At 39.4% G+C, this 22,612-nt stretch overlaps 1 protein-coding gene across 4 annotated transcripts in view; it reads right to left on the bottom strand.

Annotated features, from left to right (window-relative positions):
• Nucleotides 1-458: 458 nt before the first annotated feature.
• Nucleotides 459-22,612, bottom strand: part of FBXW7 (F-box and WD repeat domain containing 7) — a 162,023-nt gene continuing 139,869 nt past the window's right edge. For all 4 annotated transcript variants that reach the window (XM_032187460.1, XM_032187461.1, XM_032187458.1 and 1 more), the window contains 8 exons: nucleotides 19,012-19,146; nucleotides 14,433-14,556; nucleotides 12,347-12,483; nucleotides 10,612-10,725; nucleotides 7,401-7,582; nucleotides 6,102-6,327; nucleotides 1,846-2,056; nucleotides 459-872 (listed from right to left, as the gene is read on the bottom strand). In XM_032187460.1, the coding sequence (XP_032043351.1) occupies nucleotides 604-872; nucleotides 1,846-2,056; nucleotides 6,102-6,327; nucleotides 7,401-7,582; nucleotides 10,612-10,725; nucleotides 12,347-12,483; nucleotides 14,433-14,556; nucleotides 19,012-19,146 (1,398 nt within the window). In that variant the 3' untranslated portion in view covers nucleotides 459-603. The remainder of the gene's footprint in view (nucleotides 873-1,845; nucleotides 2,057-6,101; nucleotides 6,328-7,400; nucleotides 7,583-10,611; nucleotides 10,726-12,346; nucleotides 12,484-14,432; nucleotides 14,557-19,011; nucleotides 19,147-22,612) is intronic.

Raw genomic sequence — 22,612 nt, 5'->3', positions numbered from 1 at the left:
CATTGCAGATGCTCTCTAGTTTTTGAAAGTCAACCAGTGACTGCTCGTAGAGGTTGGGAGGGACCTCTGGAGGTCATCTGCTCCAACCCCTGCTCAGAGCGGGGCGAGGGGAGAGCGCGTTGCTCGGAGGGGCTGCCCGGACCCAGGGGGCCCAGGGGTGCACGAGCAGGCTTGCATGTGCAGCTTCTTTCGAGATCTTTGTGGTAAAATAACCTGTTAACAAGAACTGTAACATTATTATTTTTTCACCTCCAAATTGCTGAAGGAAGCAGTTGGAGGAAATTAAAGAAATAATTGCACCTGGTTTCATTTCAAAAGTCGTATTTCTGCAAAGCTGCCCCGGTCGAAAGTGTAGCCTTTTTATGTGACGAGACAGCAAATGCCTCACTTGTCAGTTAGAGTTCATCATCTTTGTCTTCTCCTTCGTAGTCTGTAGGTCTTTAGGATCTGTTGCCCCAAGCCAACATCCTGCACCACCAAGGACAAGGGATTTTTTTTTCCTTTTTCTTTTTTTTCTTTTTTCTTTTTTTTTTTCTTTTTTTTTCAGGGGGAGGGAAAGGAGAACATCATCTACACGTTTGGACAAATTAATCTTTCTGCCCTTCACTTCATATCCACGTCAAAGTCCAATACCAGCAGCTTTGTTTCCTCAGTCCCATTTCGGCTTCCAACCGCACACACTAGCTTTGTGTTAGAAGCTCTGATCCGCCACACGACGCCTCCACTTCCCCCACTCTCCAATGTAACTAGATTTCGGATAAATTCACCCGTTTTCAAGTCCCAAAGTTTTACAGTCCCATCATCTGAGCTGGTAATTACAAAGTTCTTGTTGAACTGTAAACAGGTCACAGCACTCTGATGCTTGTTGGGACCTAGAGGAGGAAACCAGAACATTTTTGTAATTAGAACTCAAGGACAGCCAGCGCTGCATCTAACATAAATATCCATCGATTTGCATACAGCTGTTTCTATCTATTAGATGCATTAACCCTGTTTTTCTGCTTCAAAAGGTACAGAAGCCTTGCCCCATGTTTTCAAAAAGTGAATGCAGGCATAGAAAAATTCCCCGTATTTCCTTCTTTGTTATAATGATCTTGTTTTGTTTACAGCAGGGCAAGTGTATACCTGGGAATTCATGAAAATGAGCGTAACCATCCAGAATGAGGTGGCCACTACGACTGTTTGTCTCCACGTCCCTTTGAAGTGTTATTACGGGATTACTCTACCAGTAAGTATTGATGGATATATAGATAAGACATATAAATTGTTAAAACAGCAGCCTGCTTTCCAGTGAAGCTTAATTTTCTGCTGTAGCTAGCATTGCTGGATATGATGTAAGACCTTTCTTAGGGGGGTACAAAACAATGTGTTCATGTGCACGATGCCCGAGTGGAAACTGAAATCTTCTTTATTACTGAACTAAAGAAAACATCTTCCCCTCATTTCTTTTGATTTATTGCAATAGACAGGGTACTTTGCCTCCCGCTCCAATTAATCAGTAGGCTTTGAAACATCCAAGTGACCCCTAAATAAGTACGCTGACTGACTGTTTTGAGATGTCATTTCCTACATACTTCTGTGGCTTATTAGGCTAATACACCCATACCGAATTTCTATCAGTCCAGACCATCTGCCTTTCATAATAGGCAAGTGATTTGAATAGATTAGATTAAATACATTTTGTTCCTCTAAAGATCATACAGCTGTCATCAGAAAAAATTATATTTAAGTTGTAAATGGTCCGTGGTTGTTTCTTTGCATGTCATTTTTAGAAGTTTTGACATAGGATCTGCAGCACAGATTACTGCAGGCAGCTTGATTTACATGAAGGTAGTTTGAGCTCACCTTGCAATGTCTGTAAACATTGTCCTGTTTTAATGTCCCAGATTTTGACTGTAGAATCGGCATTCCCAGACACGAGTATATTGTCCTTGAGTTCCATTCCACTTGTTAAAGACTGGTGGCCCGTCAGCGTGTGAATGCAGTTTCCTGTCTCCACATCCCAGACTCGGATGGAGGTGTCAAGAGATCCACTCACCACATGGATACCATCAAACTACAAGAAAGGTAAATCTGTTGTGAGCAATTATATCAGGATCTTACAATGCTCTATATGAAGAAGGCTATTAAGCATATTTAATTCACTAAATGCAATGTTAGATACTGCATATGTATATATTTGGAAATGGCATTACAAAATAAAAGTTCAGTCTACATAGAGACTGAAGTGACTGTTCGATATTAGAGCAGGCGACTTGTGGGCAGCATAATTTCCTGTTGTAGACATGGCCTAGGAGGTACTCTGCTTGAGGAGAACAACACTGAACCATTGGTCTTTCAGATGTAATACAACCCTTTTACACAGAACAGAATCTTGGCTGTGCTGCAGGGTACAACAGTAAAAGGATGCCATTTTCATAGGAAAGAATTAAAAAAGCCAAACCTGCTTTTCAGAAGTCAGGGGGGCTTTAAGCTGGAGAAGGGCAACAACATGAATCCAGAACAAGCTATACAAAAGCCAAAACATAGGGAAATGGAGGGAATTGAAAAATGCTGGATGTAGCCATTTTATAATCATAATTGTGTGCAGTAAGGAACTCTTCCTAGTCATCGTTGGGAAAAGTATACAGGCTAACACAGATGTCCAAATTCTTAGATTTTCTGGGCGTATATACATATAAAGTAAAAATATGTTAAACGTGAACATGTAGAGGAATCAGCTACGAGATTAGATACTTTTCACCAAAAAGATCGGACATGTAGAGAATATAAAGGTGGAAAGTAACTTGAATGATAGCGACAATGACATAAGAGTCCAGGATTCTCAAAAAAGGAAGGAAAAAAGAGCAGAAGAATAAAAACAGTGGGCTTCAAGGAGGAATACTTCAATAAATTGAGACTTCCTTCCCATGTGGTTGTTATATATCTATTCTCTGAGGGGAAGAAGAGTTCAGGAGAGTTGGCACTTTCTTAAAGACACAAACTATCCTTGTGTGAAGGAAAGATAGGAAGTGTAGTAAATTACCAAGACCCACTTGGCTGAAGTACAAGGAATCGTACAAAAAGTGGAAACTAGATCAATAGGTGCGTATAAATGGGACAAAATCAGAAAGGCAGAGCACAAAACAAGATAAAACTAGCAAGAGCTGTTAAGGATGATAAAACACTATTATATAAAAAAATTATAAAAAAAAAAAAAAACAAAACATGAAGAAGGCCAAAAAATAACTAAAAAGCTCATTTATGTGCAGTAGGAAGGAAACACTAAATGAGGCCAGCTATTTAACTTTTTTTGTTTCAGTCCTCAGCCATCTGAGTGTAGGCTAACAGCACTGACACCGGTGACAACTGAATACGAGCTTCTGCTAGAATAGGAAAAAAAATGCATAAGGCAAGTTGTTTGAAGACAATTCCAGAGACATCTGCTGCTATCTTTGAGAACTCATGGATAGACAAGACTTCAGATGGCAAATACAAGTTCTCTTTTTATTGAAAGAGATGATGATGGGAGATGGGGAATTCTGGATCAGTCAGCCTAACTTCAATTTCCAGAAGAAAGTAACAAATAATCTGTCTGGTTGTAAGCAATGTGGTAAGTAACAACAAATGTCCATTTTGGGAAAACGTGCTTAACCAATGTTTCTTCTGTGATGGTAAAAAGCCATGTGAAACGGCAGATGTCTTGGCTGTATTTTCATCAAGATGGAGGCAAATTTGGTGCAGAGATACTTTCAGTTCAGAACTTTGTTTACCATGTTTTTAGAGATAGCACAAAGATTTCTGGGAGTTCTGGCAATTAGTATTTTCATTAGGACTCGTGCGACATTTAAAATGGTAAAATTAACCCAGAGCAAAGTGTAAAAGCTGAGAGAGAACTGTGAAGATGTGAACTTGGCTTGAATGCATGCAGGTACAACTGCAGCCTGGGAAAACGATGACTTGGCAGGAGCCTTTGCTATAGGTAGGGCAAGGCGACACTGTCTGTCCGTCTGGACTGACTGGTATCCAGTAAAGGAGAACAGAGAACCCAGTTAAGAGAACTCAGCTCTCTGACTGCTGCTTTCCATAAAGGCCTCCTAGATCTTAGAACATCTGAAATCACTGCCTGCAAATATGGTTGAGCCTGGCACTTCACTTCAAAAGAACTTAGGGAGTGACTGGCACATGCAGACTGCTTACCAGCATACACTGCAGTTCTGGTAAAGAAAATATATACTACAAACAGACACTCTGGTGTCTGAAATAGACATATGCTATATAAGGCATGTAAAATAACTTTCCAATTCTAGAAAGCATTGTTAAGACTTTGACTGGAATTTTGCATCCTGCTTTGGGCACCCTACTTCCCAAGCAGGATGTGAACAATTTGAGTTTGGATAAAGGACCAGGAATGGTGAGTAGCCAGCACACTTCTTGGGTGGAAACACCATGGGATGTTTTTCTTCTAAGCTGAACTTACTCAAGGACCCTGAGAATCTGTAGATTATTTCAAAGGCAGCTAAGAAAGAGATGACTAAGAAAACGCAGTGTGGTCTGTAATCTTAAATTGCTGCACAAGGATCTCTGGCAAATGGTAGGGGGTCCACAGAAGGGGAAATACTGAACTGTAAGAGAATCCACTGTGAAGCAGGGATGGGGAAGGCAGGCTGGTTATCAGCCTAATATTCTATTTATGGGAGCTGTGTTGTTTTGGGCTATTTCAGCAGGAGCTCACTATGCAATTTTAACAAATCTTCCTCTCCTAGAACTGTAAGCACCTGTAGCATTCTGCCCCCTAGAAAATTATTTTGATAATACCAAGTTCCATTTACAGGGTATAAATACTATCAGTGAGAGTAACATTACCCAACTACTTGATCCGTTATTAGTACAGTTTCAGAGCAAGACATGAATATTCATCAGCCAGAACAAGAGCCACTAGTGAACATAAGGCAGAATAACATACACTATTCCTCAATTGCACCAGATGAAATAAAACTGTAATATTTTTAAGAGAGAGGTGATACAGCATTTTTAACTTGTTTGCTGCTCGATACAAGAATACTCCTCAGCATATAAATGTAAGGGAAGGGCTGGAGATATCTGATAAATTTTACTGCGTATTTTTCAGAAGAAAATCAATTAGGCATCTTGTTCACATTTAATCTATTATGGTGAGAAAAACCTTATGATTAAAGAATTTAGGAAAAATGTTCTCTAGCACAGAGCTTCACTTTCTGTGCCATAATCCAGACTAGTTACATACTGAATGCTACTTCCTGGTTGTAAACTGTAATTGTTAATTTCTTTTTCAAGTTCTGACAGACTGTGGTGAGAACAGGCAGAAGCATGAAATTAATTTATTTCTCCTTTATGTGCCTGGAAGTGATACTTTGACTTTATGAATGAACAAGATGATCTCTTGGATTAGTAAAGGTAAGAAGAGTCTACGCATGTCTTTGCCAGCACAGGTCTGGTGAAAAGTCAGGTGACAGGTAAGCAATAAAACCATGCCACAGAGTAATACCAATAATAACCTGCATCTACAGTAACATGTCTCTGCTGACTAAGCCTAACAACTGTAAGCCTCGACTCTGAGAAAAGGAAGCAGAAGACTGGAGATTTATGTCAGGGCATTCAAATTTTAGGTTTAGCCTTGCTGTGAATTACAGCTTGGAACTAGAAGATGTGACTACAAAATAAGGATAAACAGATTTGTATAATTCAGAACAATAATCCAATGAGGTATCTGGCACATTTTCAAATACTCTATTATCTGATTTATTTAAATAGTAACATTAGAGCTTCTTTTAGGGAAACTGATAACAAAGCTCCAAAATACATGGCAGGAAAAAAAAAAAAAGCAAAACCACTTAACTTGCTGGGACAGAGATCTGGGCTTTGTTACATTGGGTGCTTTAAAAATGCTCCTCTAAAAAAACCTCACTCTCTAAATTAAGACAACATATAACTATAAAAATTGGAGAGGAGACTATCACAGATGATCCTATATTCCTGTGGCCTGTACAATTCCGGAGTAGGTACTCACAATTTAATAAACGAGGTGAAATACACTGACTTTAAATGCTAATTAACTAAAGCAGCAGATGCAAATCACTTACCTGTAATGAATAGACTCTGTTAGTATGCCCTTGCAGCGTGTGCAGACAGGTCTCTGTCTCTGGATCCCACACTTTGACCATAAAATCATATGCACCACTTACAACCCTTCTGCCATCATATTGAACGCACCGAACTGCAGCTACGTGGCCCATCAGAACATGTAAACACTGGCCCGTCTCTATGTCCCAAACTCTCAGTGTAGCGTCTCGAGAACCACTCACCACTCTGCAGGAACAAGAAAACCCCTCCTATACTTAGTATCGGAAATAAAAGTATTAGAACAATTAGATTGGGCTACAGATCAGTTAAAAGTTATAATTTGGGACACTAGGTAGCATTTGTCCACTGGCTACCAAGACCTGGTTTGGTATGACGTTTCATTAGGGTTGCAAATGACTTGAGTGTTTTTCTTCATTGCTGTACTCACCTCTCCAGGACACATTTGATATAATTAGCAACCAGTACTTAAAAAGCACTTCATTCCTGAACAGCAAAATAATGCCATGGGAAACTGTGGACTATTGTGTCCACCCATGAAAGCTTATGAATATGTCAAGTTCAAGTTAGTGCTTTGAGCATCCCATTTTAATGACTGAGTTAACTAATTGTAACAATGAAACAAAGAAGATCTTTAGAAGTTATACTTTACTAAAAGAACAGTTATTCTGCTTGATTTTTTTTCAGTTTATACTTTTAAGAGCGTTTTCAGGCAAGAACAGAAATGAAAAGGAATTAATATTAAAGGAACAGGTAAAGGAAAACTTCATCGTTCTTCAAAAAAATAAGAAATACAACCAGTGGGCACTCTGTCAACTACTCCATGCCATAGCCAAGTAAGGGATCTATGCCAATGTTCCTTGACTCAAGACATGACATACTATTGCAGAAATTATGATGCAATCAATTAAAATCTTAATAAAATACTGCACCAACAATACTTAAAAAGTCATTCTGCAAAATGAGTAAAAGTTTGTAACCTTTACAAAAAGCTAAGAAGAAATTGTTCAGTGTGGGAGACTGGATCACAGCATACTAGAATTAGTTTCGAAATCAGGTAAAATGTGACTTTATAAAATCCATGACACTTCATTTTCTGTTCTTTAATTAGCACTCTTATGCTCTTGCTTCTATTAATCATCTCCTCCCTTGTGTTGATTTATGTAGTTTAGTTTGGATGCTTTGCCCGTTTTGTGTTTCGCTCAGTGTTTGATTAGGCACCCAACTTTAACAAGCATTTTCTGTAAACACGGCATAAATTACAAGCCAAACCGTGGCTGTCACTTTGGGCAAAGACTTACCTTTTCTCGTGGAGATGCATGCAACGCACCGTGGAGGTGTGGCCGTACAAGGTGTGTATGCATTCTCCAGTCTCAGCGTTCCAGACTTTCAAAGTTCGGTCTGTGGATCCACTGATGATGATGTTGTCCCTCATCTGTGATGACCAGACTCCGCCTGTGTGTCCAACTAGCGTTCTCAAACACTGAAAATAAACGTGGGGCTCAGTTACTGCTTAGGCAGAGCTGAAGGGAAATTTAAGAAAAGTAATCAAGGAGGTAACAGTAGTTTCTCATAGTGAAAGCCAGAAGACTCCTGGAGACTTCTCTGTGCTTGAACTAAAAATTCCATCTGTTAGAAAAGGCTCGTGAAATTTCTCTCCCTCTCATTGGTACTTTAAGGAATATTCCCCATAATCTTGCTTTTGATAAAGTAAACTGTCTTTCCAAATTTCTCAATACAGGCCCGAAGTCTTTTTCTCAGTATTTTTCTGAGTCACTGAAGGTTTTCCAGGATGTTTCTGAAGCATATGTATTAGAACTGGAGAGAGTATTCACTTAGTAGTTCTACCACCAACCTATAAGCCATATACTCCTATTTTATTTTTCTGTTTGTTTTTCCAGAAACATCACAGTCTGTAAGCAGCAGCTACAGCATCAATACTGTAAAATCGCGTTTCAAACCTTTCTCAGACTTCACTGTTGCCCAGGAGAGAATCCCCCATTACACACGCGCAGCCTCCCTTCTTTGATCCTAGCTGTATGACATGATTTTTCACCATGTAGAAACAGCGTTTGCTCACACCTACTTGTATAAAACCTCACCCGCTCTGGAGCAGCGGCTTGTCTCTGCCTCTCGGTCTGTATTCCTGTAAGTAATGGCTGTATACGTCTTTCTTACTGAGCAGCAGTGAAGTGCTAACTAGTACAGACTAGACCACATCCTTGCAAGAACCTTCTAGAAGGATACTCCGTAAAGATTTTGCATTTACATTAACAACGTGATCTCTCTAATTACCCACGTTCTAACCCAATTAAATATGTGCCATGTTGATTTTCGCATTGCTCTATTTTCTTCTGCTGTGTCATGGGATGCAGTCTTGCACTGCACACGGCCATCTACCTCAGCGCTATTATTTTTATCAGTCAGACTCATATCTGCAGGAGAAAAGAGGTCAAGACTGTTTGATGATCTCTTTTTCTGTAATCTAATGCTAAGTGGCATTAATTTCCATGGCCTTCCTCTAACTGTTAGTTGACTCCTCTTCACGTAGTCCAATATTTTTTATCTGAGATAATGTATCCTAAACACACAGTCTTTAGTTTACTCCGTTTAAATAATGACACATTTTAGCTTTCTTCTCCTTTTGAAGAAACACAAGTAACTTCAGAAACAGATCAGAAAATACAGGCTATCTGGATCAGCTGTAATAAAGTAAGCCCTAACTTTGGTAGCTGTCGTTTAACATCCTTTCAAGTTTCTGCTGAAATGAAATGTTCTATCATCACTGCACGTTCTGTTTCCATCATATGACTTTTCTCCAAAAATAAATACTTTTTCTGCATCAGTGACCAATAGTACACTAATTTCTGTTGGTAATATCCTGTCCCTTCTAACAAACATACTTGAAAATCCCTTGCTTTTCTGCTGTACATAGATTTCTGGTTCTTTAAAATCTTTTACCAGTATTCTACAATTCCTGGCTTCTAGCTTAATTCACTGCTAACAAATCCATCTTTTTCAGTTCATAGCTTCTCTTCACTTTTACAGCTCCAAAACATTTTTTTTTTCAATTTCAACTGATTTGTTCATATTTTAAGAAATCATCCTTCTAAAGCAGTAAGAACACAGAATCCTTATTTTGGGCTTTACATCTGTCAAGGGGATTATTTAGTCATGTTCATTTGCACAAACCAACCTTCAGGGTTCCTGTTATTAATTCTTCAGTATCAGTAAGCATAAGGGCTAATACAGCAGTCTCCCATCTTTCACATACAATACTTAGCTCTCTTTAAGGTTGGAGGTAAATAGTCACACTAGGATTTGTAATTACTTTCAAAAAAATTACTGAACATGAATTGATAAGTCCTGCTAGTATGATCAACTTTATATATTTAAAAGAACATTTTGCTTTTGAGAGGGTGGTATACAGAAAGCAAGTATTTTTCACTTGAGCTTAGCCTGCCCTTTTCAATTAAAAAATGAAAAATTTAATATGAGTTCCATCATTAGACAGATTGTTGTGGGGAAGTCAGTAGAGGCAGGGTGAAGCTGCCCATTGCTTTTAATTTTATTCTTCCCCACAGTAGTATTTACAATCCTGTTGAGGAATTTCTAGGCATGCAAAGACAAATGCTTTACACATTCAGCTTAAACATTAAAAGTGGATACCTTTTACATCTTAAACATGTTATCCTCAAAAGCTGTCCTGGTGTTCAAGTAACTGTATCATTAAAACAAAACAAAGAATACACAAGACTAGTTTCGAAGGAAAATCTACTATTTCCCTGAGGTCATTTCTGTATCCATATAGAGCACGGACAGTCACCTTAAAACAAAAGCTGTGTGCTGAGTAGCTGTGATGTTCTAACATGAGTGAAATGTTCAGTACTGTCTTTTTGATTGCACATATTGTTTTGCTTCCCTAAGCCAAAATTAAATTATTGAAGCTTATTAAATTCCTGCCTGAGCTGGATCTAATTTAATAGGAAATATTTAAACCTAAAGCAAGTTACATTTTTTTTTCTGGCTCAGCAATATAGTGGCTTAGAACGAAAAACAAACTGTATTTGAAAACAGAGCCAGTAAAATCAACACACCATTTCAATAACTTAGAAACAACAGAAAGAATGATAGAAGACAAGTGAGATCTAGAGGGGTAAAAGCAGGCTAAATTAAGCTTTAAGGGAGATAAAGCAACATATCTGTCCAAATTCTTTAGAATCCATGTCACAAATGACTCCACAAGAATAGAAGAATTGCCAAGAGAACAAGGATATATGCCAACGGTAACATGAGCAGCATTGTAATTTCACATCAAGGTGACTTTTTTGAACTGGACTAGATTCTGTGTGGGGAAAGATGACCCAAATGTTTACCAGTATTTTTGCTGAATGTTGTGCCAGACAAACCAAAGACCATGCTGGGTGTGGCCTGATAAAACTGTGGTAGCTGATAAAACTATGGCTCCTACTAGCTCATTTCCTAAGCAATTCAGCAACATACTCAGCTTACCTTGCCGGTAACTGCTGACCACACTTTTAATGTGTTGTCATCAGAGCCGCTCACTATTCGGTTACCGCAGAACTGAAGGCATGTGATGACGTGATCATCATGACCTTTGAGCACCTGACAATAAAGAACATGAAAATGTACACTCACGATTTAACTCAGGAGATCAGAGATAAGCAGGGGAAACAAAGTGCTATTCTGATTCATAAATTATAAAATGGTAGAGTAACTTAAAAAATAATATGGCCCCTTAATCCTGTGTGTCAAGTCTAATTTACTGCCAGCTGAGACCAAAGAAGGTATTTTCCTTCTTCCATGGAGTAATACTGCATTGCTTGTCAAGCATATCACAGTTATTTTAAACCTCCTACAAGTACCAGGATAAATCAGTAATAAAAGTAGGATAAATTAGTAGCTGGACATTGCTTAATTCCTCTGCAGTTACTCCATCACATGTTCATAATCATTTTTTTGTATTTTTTTTCCCTTCAGACTTTTACATCTTAAGAGTCATTTCAATCTTGAACAAAAAGCAGGGCACTGTATTATTTGCTGCATATTTGTATTTCTATGGTCAAGGCCAACCATGTCTATTGGCCCCTTACCATTGTAATCTGTTAAATGCCAGGCAGCACCAAAGTCAAAAAACTATAAACAGTAAATTAAATGAAATACAAGAAAAAGAGAACATTTAAAGTGCTGGAAATGTGGATTGGAATCTAACTCCACAGATGTAGGATTTTCAATACTTGATTTGGGAAAAACTCCGGTGTATTTTACTGCAATACAGTAAAAGAATAGTTATCAGAACACACAGAAATGCTTTTATTCAAGATATCTGAGCACTCTTCAAGATGTTCATCGAAATGAAATGGGCATTTGGCTAATGCCTGAGGCTGTAATTTTAATAATAATTCCAAGATAACTTGATGTGGCGTATCAAGGCAAGAAATACAGAGCCGTTGCCAGAGATGTACATAAGTCACGGCCAAATAAACAGCAGGATATATCCATAGGGTTTTCACAGGAATTTTTTTTGTTCTTACTGTTTCATTGTACAGGAATCAAGAAAACAGGGAAATTGTCTAAAAGGATATATGTTTTTTCTTCATGTTTTTTACTGCTAGTTCAATATGAGTTTGATTTGACAGTTGCTAATTTATTTTTAAAAATGTTGTAGGTATTGCTTCATATCTTTGTATTGGAAAGGACTTAATGAGAATATGAAATCAATATTGCTAAATATGTTAATATTTTAAAAAACAAAATCTTAATATGAAACACAGTTACTGCCTTGTGTTGCTCAATTTATAAGAATATCTATTAAACTAAGCATGAAATGGTCATAGAATGGTTGTAGAATGTTTTTGTGTAGGTATGTGGCCCAGCTCTACAAATACGCGTGTTTGTATGTTTAATTTTAAATAAAAGTATTCCCAATCAAGTCTCTGAGATTATCTCCCTCACAAGACTGGCATAGGCATTCACCAAATTCTGCAGATTTTTTTAAAACAGCAGTGCAACAATTTTGTTATATGAAGCATTGCATTTTGATTTCCTAACATGGTGCTCAGAAATTAATGTAAAAACATGGTAAGCTAAAATACAAATCATTTCGTTTTTGTAAAACACACTGCTTTTTGTGCATGGCTAGTCTGTAGCAAAAAGAAAAAAAAATAAATAACTGGAGCTGACCTTGCTTTGTTCATGGCACCATGTCCATAGCTCAGAAACTTACCTTAGGCGATTTAAGTTCTCCTCGCCGCCAGTTGGTATCAATCCTGTGTTGTCTAATATACGCGCTTTTCCACGGACTATGTATAAAGCCTGGTTTTATTACTTTCCTCCTTTTGATATGTAATGGTTCATCAATCCCTAAAATGGGTTAAAATAAAAAATTAAAAAACAGAAGGGGTGGGGGGGAAGAGGGAGTGATGAGTCCAATCCCAATAAAACAACTTCTCTCCCTTCCAAACCTTACCGTGAACTCTGAAGTTAAATACTGCATTGACATAACAACCTCCTGCCAGAGGGTTCTGCTCATCTTCTCCATGCCAGCATTTGCATTTTGTCAGTGACACCACCCTGCTCCTGATACTACATCTTTCCTGGTCTTCCCAGCACAATCATTACGGTAATCATGTGGCTGAAAATGCTCTTGTTCATCACTCCTTCCTAGCAATCTACTGCCTTGGTTTTGGATCCCTTTTTCTGAGGAGATGTAGCAGAATATTGCCTTTTTCAAATAAGTATCAACCAGCAAACTCCACAACCGCTCATACTCTCATTTCAAAGCCATTCAAAAAGCAATTCTTTCTTTGTGTGCACCTCCTCTCTGGTCATGCATCTTTGTTACCTTTGAGTTCACTGTGATTCTTGATATTAGTGGGCTCTTTATTTATTTTATTTTCTTTCAAAAAGCTACGCCCTTGCCTGGCTTCAATTTATGTGCAGTTGTGCCCTGGCTGAATTGGTACTTAAGAGGTAGTGCTTTGTTTCAGCCTTACTACTATAGGTTGTTGGTTTTTGTGTGTGTGTGTTCTTTTTTTTTCCCCAATTCTCTTTCTCACCCATCCATCTCTTCTACACAGCATCTCTCTCCACTGCATCTCATTACTAGCCTGAGTCTTGTCTGTTGCCACTACGTGATTTCATTCTGCTTTTAGCCCTTTTTCTAGTGTTTCTATCTGCAAGACTTGAATTAACTGTGCCTTCATATTACTGAGCACCTCACTACGTCTAAACAGGCTAAAATACTGTTTTGGCAGTGCTCTCATTCCTAGACATATTCTTACTTATTTGTACATATTTTTACTTATTATTTATTTTTTACTTCTCAGGCTCACAAATGCAGACTCATGCCTCTCAACATTTTCCTTTTTCTCATTCTGTCCTCTTAATACATTTTTCACTGAAATTGGTAAGAGGAGAATCTTAAGATTTATGAGGTTAGACACCTGATTTCCATTGCAAAAGAACAACTCATTAATTTAGGGAGCCTTTAAAAATACCCAGCTTCATGTATTCTGTCATCGTTTTTAAAGCCCTTGCATAGACCTTTCACAAGTTCTTCTCTCAGGACTCTGAGGCAGACTGGACGGTACCTGTGTTTGCCCACGTCCAGTAAGGACACTGCTCTCAGGCACGTGCTCTGCCTCCAGAAACTGACTCCTTCCTTGTTCATGTATTTCTGCTTAGAAATACAAGTTTACCTTTTTGTTGTTGTTTTCAACTAGGAGGTTGTTTCCCTGGAAGCTTTTTATTGCCCGTTCATACTGCTGCTGAACCACCACACCTTCTTGCGTTGGCATGAGCTGTCCAATCTACAGGGCTTATGGAACTGCAGCCCCTTCTCTGAGCAACCAAGTTACCACCTTCCTTCCCTACCCTATGAAATTTCTCTGCTAATTTTCCTACAACTGACATTAAATTACAGGGCCTGTTCTACCCAACCGCTGCAGTTCTTCCTCCATGTTATTTACAAGACTGTGCACCTATCATTTTTCCATCTTAGCTCGTATTTGCTTTGTTTCTGTTTTGAATAAAGCCAGTCCTGACAAAGCCAAAATAATAGTATTTTTAAAACATACCCCAAGTATACACCCTTATGAATAGGATGTTCAAACTTAAGTCTAGTTTCATTGCTAGCAGCCCACAGATTATTCCTGCTTCCTACTTCCAACACAGATATGCACCACGTAGCTCAAACGGGTAAATTTAAAGTCATCTGAATTCCCTTTGTAAAACTTTAAGCTTATTATGTAAATGAACTGCACTTTTTATGGCAGCAACACCGTTACATTCATCTTTTTGCTCAGCCTTACCCTCCTCTTTGCATTTCTCTCTCCAGAGAAGATTATCTTCAGCCAGAATCCTCCAGTAACGGCATGTCTGGGCTGCCTGCAGAAGGTCCCTGGGTTCCAGGAATGACAGCACATACAGTGCCAGCTGTGAAAAAAAAGGGAGCATATTTTCTCAATTGCTTTTGAAAGGAAAAGGGAAGTAACTCAAAGTATTATCACACATCAGAGGCTGAAATACGGAAAATTGAAACAATAAATTATTAAATGTTCTCAGAAACTTAACAGAGCTACAGTTTGTTCCAGTGCGCACATGAAAAGTATAGCAATCATCTTAGATAACTAAATCCATATGGATCACATCAAAAATGTATATTATTTGCAGGAGAATAGATGTCAGCTGAAATCACTGGCTATTATGCTTTTTTTAAATGTCATCCATATTACCACGAACCATTACCGGCTGTACCAAAATAATCATGTCTCCAATATTTTATCTAATAAATGTACCAGAAGGTTTTAACTGGAAAACACAACGCTACGTGACCAAATGAGGAACGCTGTGATGAATAACATCATGCAGGAAGCTCAAATATAGAAAACATAAATGCTATTTGTACTCAAGTTCAAAAGTACTCCGCAGCTGCAGAAGCCCAGCATACACATTGCTCAATTTCTGATTAGAATGCAAACATACAGGGATGCTACAGGGAGTTTGATGGACCTGGATGCAGAGGGCCTGAAACACATAACTTTGCTATTGCACATAGTCTGTGTTACCAAAAAAAAAAAAACACATGGGAAATCCCAGTAAGCAGCATAAGACAAACTGAAGTTGAACTTTTCTGTGTGACAACATTAAATGTTACCGGCAGCACTCAGAGCACAGCTGACTGAGCTAAGCCATATAATGACCATGATAAAAGCCCCAAATCTCCAGAAATACCTTCAGATGTGTTGGAGTCTTAAACAGGGACTGAGGCATCTCAAACACAATCCAAAACACAGGGACTGATATCCTTAAGGGTATCATGGATGACTACAGCTTTTCTACTGAACAGCAACAACGTATTTTCGCAGTCACTGAGAATAAAAACATAAGAGGCAGCAAAGTGGCTGCCCTGGCTAAAAACTCAAGAGGAAACATTGCTGATAAAAAGTGATGCACAACTACTTACGTTTAGAAATAGTGGGGTCTTTGTCAGGACTAGGATGCAAAAGTTATCAGGGAAATCATATCATCCACCTTAACTGCTGCTTGACATATCTTTTTGTGCTTACAATTTTTGTATTTAATTCTTAACTGGAGTTGTGTTGTGTATAAATAGAATCTGCCCTTTAAAGAAGCATAGACTGAAATTCAGTAAGGAAGTCATAACCATAGGCCATTGACCTCAAAAGATTTTTGACCTTATTACGTGAGAAACGTTTGCTTTTAGTAATGTAGCCCCATCAGTGACTGAGCAGGAAATAAAAATTCAGTATGCCAGGACTGTTTGCATTTTGATTGCATTTACACACCTTGTTTGCAAGTCATCACCTGCAGCCCACAGCGAGCATGCAGGACTCCACATTTGCTGAATCTGTGCCCCAACTTGCACGTTAGCTCCCATGTGCATCCCAGGCCATGCAGCTGCACAACAGTCATTTTGTCCCTACTCAATTATGGAGTCAGAATTTAGGCTTTGCTGAAAGGCTCTCTGATACACAAGCAACAACTGTGCCCGTCCTTTTAGACTTTCTGACTTAATTCCTGATATGTAAAAATATTGAAGAAACCCTGTTTCCTAACGCACATCAGACAGCTGGTCACACACAGCAAGACTCAAAGCACGGAACAGAGCCTTTCTGTTTCTGCTGGATGTTCCTTAACCGAGAGAAGAGTTTGTTTAAATATCACCTGTCCTATCTATACAGGTATGAATGTTTGCTAAGGTAGCGTTAATTAAAATCTGTGAGCCGACTGATTTTTAAAACAGGTTACATATGGGTGACATTTATTTTAGACTATATTTGGCTAAGTAGTCATCAAGGGTCAACACAACTCACAGTTGACTTTAGGATTAGCAGCACACAAAAGCTGAAGGCCCTCTGTCACTGTTCACGGATCTAGTTATAAGAAGGCTTCAGGTAGCAAAGATCGACCTTTGACTCAGCTGTACCTAGCCCTACTCCCCTTCCCAGTGTTAATAATACCCAACACAACACGCTGCCGCTCACTTTCTCTTCCACTCATACCATGGCACCAACAAGACTTTGGCGGATTTCAACAACACTCCTCATCTGTTAATTTCCAGACCTGGTTTTCACAAACAAGTAATTTCAATAATTATTTCTAATTGCTCCGTGAGAAAACAAGTATTATTTCAGATTAATTGTTTGACTGCAGGTTTCCTCAGGAGGAAAGCAAACATTTTCTTGGTTATTCAGGTATTAAGTTACTGTCTCTCTATTGCCGAAAGCATTTCTGAAGAAGCGGCCTCCTGCTCGAATGTGCTTCCTGTCCTGGTTAGGTAATAAAATCCCCGCACTGCATACCACAACACGACGTGGGAGACACCTGGAGATGTTAATGCAGAGTGACAACTCAAGAGAGCGTGCGTTCACAGGATGCTGGCTTTGGTAGGAAAGCCTGCTTACAGAATTACTGACCCTACCAAATTATTCTTGCTTCCCCCCACTTACTCATCACCCCCTGCTGAAGCCAGCAGGGGTGGCAGGGGACAGAAGCGATCTGGGTTAATGATCTCCAACATGGAGGCGAGATGGCGTTAGCTTGATTTTTTTGTTTTGTTAACTCAGTTGATTTTGGTGACAGTAACTGGGGGCTAGGAAGCAAAAATGATTTAAGCCAGCTTCCATGGCCAAGCCAGCCTTTCATGAAACTAAACACTTGACAATCCTGGTTTCAAGAGGCAAGCACAACCACTAAAAATAAATAAAATTAAACACACACGTATCTTACGGTGGAGTTAAAGAACAAATAAGAGAGAAGAAATATTTTACAGCTAAATAGCAAAGCCTTGTAGTGAAGAAACTGCTAAAACTCAGTAGCAACATGATCATTAGTTACAATGCAACTGCATCACTGGTTGTACTTGAGTTAGTTTTGGCACTAAGTCAGGCAAAGAAAGCTAACTCAGCTGTGAGTTACTGCTATCAATTATTGAGATTTTTGATTTAATAAGAAGTGAAGTGACAAAATATCTTCTGTTTTCCCAAAATCTAAATAGCGTCTTTCTTCCTCTGCCTCTGAACTAAGGCTGCCTTGGGCAGCTTCTTCATGAAGGTGGCAACAACCCAGAGATCTTACTAGACCCTTCTCCTCCCGCTGCATCCCCTACATACATGAAGGCTACCACACAGCGCTTCTGTAAATACTTACATCATGTGCACTAAGTCAACATTCACTGCATAAACTGCTCCCGAGCCTTACAAATGCTAACCAGCAAAACCCAGGGGAAGGCTGTGACATTTCCTAATCCACAGAGATATGATAGTAGATAAACGGGAAGAAGGGTCATGTACATCCAAGTATTTCAAAAATAGAACATACACCAGAAAGAACGTCAAGAAATGGAGATGCAGAACAGCCCCCACAGTAAGTAAGGGCATATTAAACATAGCAACCATATCCTAGCACCAGAGGATCTACTAAGAACTTGTTTTCAGATGTGTTGGTAAATGAAGACTTAAAAATACCAGCTCTCATGAGAAGTTTTACATGGCAAACCCAACATGTAGTAGGTCTGGAACAAAAAATAACGCACTGCCTCCTCACTCCAGACAACAAAACAAGTTCCCATTTGATAAAATCAATTGGGGTGAGAAATATCATTTCTAAATGAGCTAACATGCATTCATTTAACAATTGTAGCAAAATGGGTTTATAATCCTTCACGTCTAACCCCCTGTTCTAATGGCGAGGACATCAGGAATTACTCTTCTGTGGATGACATTTACTTACACATGCTGCAAAGCACACACTCAAATCTAAGTCTTAGCTTCTCCTTAACCTGATACAATATGATCAGATTTGCCATACAGGATTTACTGCAGGATATCTAGTTAATTAGGGCTTGCCTTTATCCTTAGCAAGAAGGGCTTTTCTGGGTTTACTTTGGTTGTTTTTTTCAGTACAGACTTTAGGGTTTAGTTTGTTTAAAATAAATTCAAAACTAATATTCACCAAAATATAGTACTTAAAGCATTAAACGACAATGCTTATCCTTACAGAACAATGCGCAGAGAGGCCTTACATCTGGAGGAAATGTGTGTGTACATTCTGTGTAAAAGAACTGGTTCTCAAAACAAAAATACAGCTGCCAGCCCAATTAAGATACAGAGATATTTGTAAAGCTACGGGGACTTTGTTGAACGGAGTCATCCATATTTCCAGGTATCTAAATGCCCATCAAAACATAAAGGTATGTTAATGTGAAACAACAGTTACTATGGTATGGCAGTGTTTCAACTTACGGACCTTTTAAACATCAGTTTACTTCATTTTGTTGGCAAAAATGAACGCCACAGTTAGCACAGAAGTATTTAAAAGGCAGCAGATGACGCACTGCCCAGTCCTGTATTACCCTGTGTTTCTCACCTCTTTTGGGAGCAAGGAAATGAAGTCTCTTTGAAACTGGGGCTCTATCACTTGCATCATGTGTTTGACTTGTGTTGGTTCACAACTGTCAATAAGTTCATCTAAAGCAAGTAATTTCTCTGGTCCACTCCAGCTCTGCAAGAAAATAAATAATATAAAAAAAAAAAAAAAGAAACATTAAGCATAGTTTATATTAGTAAGTGCTGTTGCTTTTTCCAAAAAAAAAAAGACAAGTTAAGTTTCTTTGCTGACCTATATATAAGCATATAAAAAGCCAGCAAGATAAATGCTCATGTAAATTACACAAAAATGAGAAGTTAATCAACACAAAATATTCCAAATTACTACATTGATTCTTAAGCTAAGAAAGAATTTGTTATACACACACACATACAGATTAGCAATTAAATAGATAATAATATTTAATAATAATAATTAAAATAATTAAGCTTCTTTTGAAGTTGATGAAATCTATGCACATATTACTGACAATGACGGGGCTGGAACAGAACGCGCGCTCTCTCTTTCTCCGTTTTACGTTCAAGTGAGATGACAACTTTTAACCTTAGCGTTTCATCTGACAGACCAAAAATTTTCAGTGGAATGAGAGGAAAGGAAAGAAAAGAAACTTTTTCTAGTAATACATTGGCTTACTGCCTGCTTATTACTGTGGTGTGTCCCTAAGCAACAATGCTGTATTTCAGGATCCTGGCTATAAACCTACGGGTATTTGTAGGCATCAATTTACACTTGAATAAACAGAGAATTTTGACTGGAAATTTCCTTACCTCACATTTTTACTAATGGGCATCATAAAATTTGAAGATTTCAATAAGGCACTCGTCTGAGAGCATAGCAGATTAGTAGCATCATTTGTAGAAAACAATTAGAAACTGAATACACTGCACATCTGAAAAGCATGTCTTCAACTCATCTGTGCTCCTCAAAGAGTTTAGATTTGTTACGTGAAAACAATTTAAAGAAAAAATAATTTCTTCTGGAGAAAAAAAAAGACAACAGCCATTGCTAACTGATTTAGCAACTGAATTAGAGCATGAATAAAGCCTTAGAGAGGATAGAAAATGAGACATCACAGTTTTTGAGAGCAAATTCACATCCACATTCTTCAATGTCTTCTGGAGTGACATTTACAAGTAAATTAGCACATACAAATTATATTACAGTTATGGTGAGAGGCTAAGAGAAATTAAATTAAAAAAAAAAGGCAAGGTACCTTAGAATTAAGATCTCTGTACTAATCTGCCATGTATCGAAGGGCCTTTACTGCTTATGCTGTACATTCCTGCTCTCTGGATGTGAGCCTGACCATTAACTCTGGTCCCTGCAACACTACAACACGGGCAATTGTGTCAAGATTCTGTACACAATGAGGCAAGGTGAGGAGAAAGGGGGATTTCTGAAGATGAACGAAAAGCAAGTAAATACCCTGCTCTGCTTGCTGTGAGAAGATCATCGTGTTGCATCATCTCCCCTGATGAAGGTTTCGAAGCATTGGGAATGCCAAGAGAAGTCCCAGTTGCCCACCTGGCTTTCAGGTGCCCCCGTGCTTGCAGAGCAGTGAGAGCGGCGTGGCGCTGCCTCAGCTGCGCAGGGAGCACGTGCCAGGAGCTACCAGCCAGCACCCAGCACGTGGCTGCTCAGCCACCCATCTGCACGTGCCTGCTCCACAGCAGGCGCGCGAGAGAGCCTGACATCTGCCACGATGGACATGGAAAAGGGGCCGAGGAAGGGAGCTGCTGTGAGCTGAGCCTCTGCACACGCTGCTGGCGACTGGAAACATGGCCTAAGCTGCCAGGAAAGCGTTCCCCATCCCCACACGTGTTTTATATCGTCACCGCGAGAGACCCGGGTTTCTGTGCCTCAGGTGTTAGTAGATCTCGGGTCGCCAACACCTCACAGTGTTAAAAAGACACAAGTCTCTCAGCATAAACTGCAGCGGTGTCGTTATAAATAGCTTTCATTATCAATTTCCGTCGATGGAAACGTCTACATCCCAGAACAGTTCTCCATCTAGCAGGCTCTGAGGAACTGTTCCTCTCTCTGCCTTTCCAATTGCTTGTTCCACTTACCCCAAGCTTTGCTGCTGTTAGGTACAAGCGGTTGCAATCTGTCATCTTAGCTGTCAGCTGCATTTGAATTTAGAAGAATTAAGAAAGGAAAACTAATACCTGTGCTACTTCCTCACGCTCTAAGTTTCCAAGGTCAGCCTACTCTTAGTCTATAAGCAGCTACACTAAATTAAAACAAATCAACCCGAACAGCGTTGCATATTGCTGTGGCAAACACTGGTGGCAATTGTGAACCCATTATTAATTAATAATTTCACTGTGCACCGTCTGCAACTCTCTTGCATTTCTATTTTTACAGAGCAATTCAGAGCTGCGCAGAGAAGAGAATGGAGACGATACAAGAATTGCAAAGAGATGCTACTGAATAAAAGCAGCACCCCTGTCACCTGTCCAGCCATCCTTATGGGATGGATACGGGCAGGTACCTTGGGCTCTTTCTAAGCCATCAGCTGCCAACACGTGTTTTTTTCTCTAGGACATTGTCCCCTCAGTCTCTCACCTAAACACAGACCCCCAGCTACAGGCAGGAAGGGTCTGTGAGGGAAGCTCTTGGCAGGAACCATTCTGATGAAGCGAGTAATCTTGCCAGATGAACACTAATGTTTCTGTTAATGAAGGCAAGACTAGGAAATTTGTGTTTCTGGACCCCAAAGATTGATCTGTTTGCACCAAATTGCATTGAGCAGAAGTAAGTTTGTGGCTTTGATGAGAAACAACAGTAAACAAGTATCAAAGATGGAAAGAAAACAGAAAAAAAGTAGTAGTAAATGGGTGCCAAACAGTTTGCAAAGTTTCAAATGTTTTAGATGACCGGAGAGGCCTGAGACACTTGGTGTAGTGTCCAGAAAACCTTGGGACTTCTACCAGGTGATCCCCTTTGAAATTGAAGATCCCTGTAAAGAACATACTTTGTCTGTAAAATGCATGTGTTTAATTCATTTTCCTTGTCTTCAAAACTTAAGCTTAATGTAAAACTGAACCAAAGCTTTTGTTCTGTGCAGGGCTTCCCCTAGGAAAGGCAGCTCCACGGTTCCTTCCCACAGCCCTGGGGAGCCCGGCAGGGACTGCTGCTGCTGCTGTGCTCCTTCAGTGATCTGAAATCCTAAGACACAGCATCTCCCTCGTCCCTGCCCAGTGCCCCAGGGAGGTCTTGCTTCGCCTTTTGTCTGGCTGATACCATCTCATCATCCAGGATGCTGCTACAGCAACCACAGCACTGCCTACCTGAGAAATACCCCTTCCTTTTCCCCTTCGCTGTTGCGCGTAAACCTCTTTCCTCACGTTTTCAGGCAAGCCAAACAGCTTTCTATCAACATAAACATCTCCGCTGCTTCTACAACTTCCACTTCATTGCTCCTGCCTGACTTGCCTCCCCTCCTTTCATCATCTCCTTCTGTTTCTGTGCCTCTGCTCTACCATCAGCTACACTCTTCTGTCACGCAGCCCCAACCTGTTAACACCAGTTTGCACAGCTCCAGTTTGTAGCAAATAGATCCTTTTTCTGCTCCAGG

Source organism: Aythya fuligula, chromosome 4 (genome assembly GCF_009819795.1).
Source record: "Aythya fuligula isolate bAytFul2 chromosome 4, bAytFul2.pri, whole genome shotgun sequence".
NCBI lineage: Eukaryota > Metazoa > Chordata > Aves > Anseriformes > Anatidae > Aythya > Aythya fuligula.
This window is presented reverse-complemented; position numbering and strand designations above follow the sequence as displayed.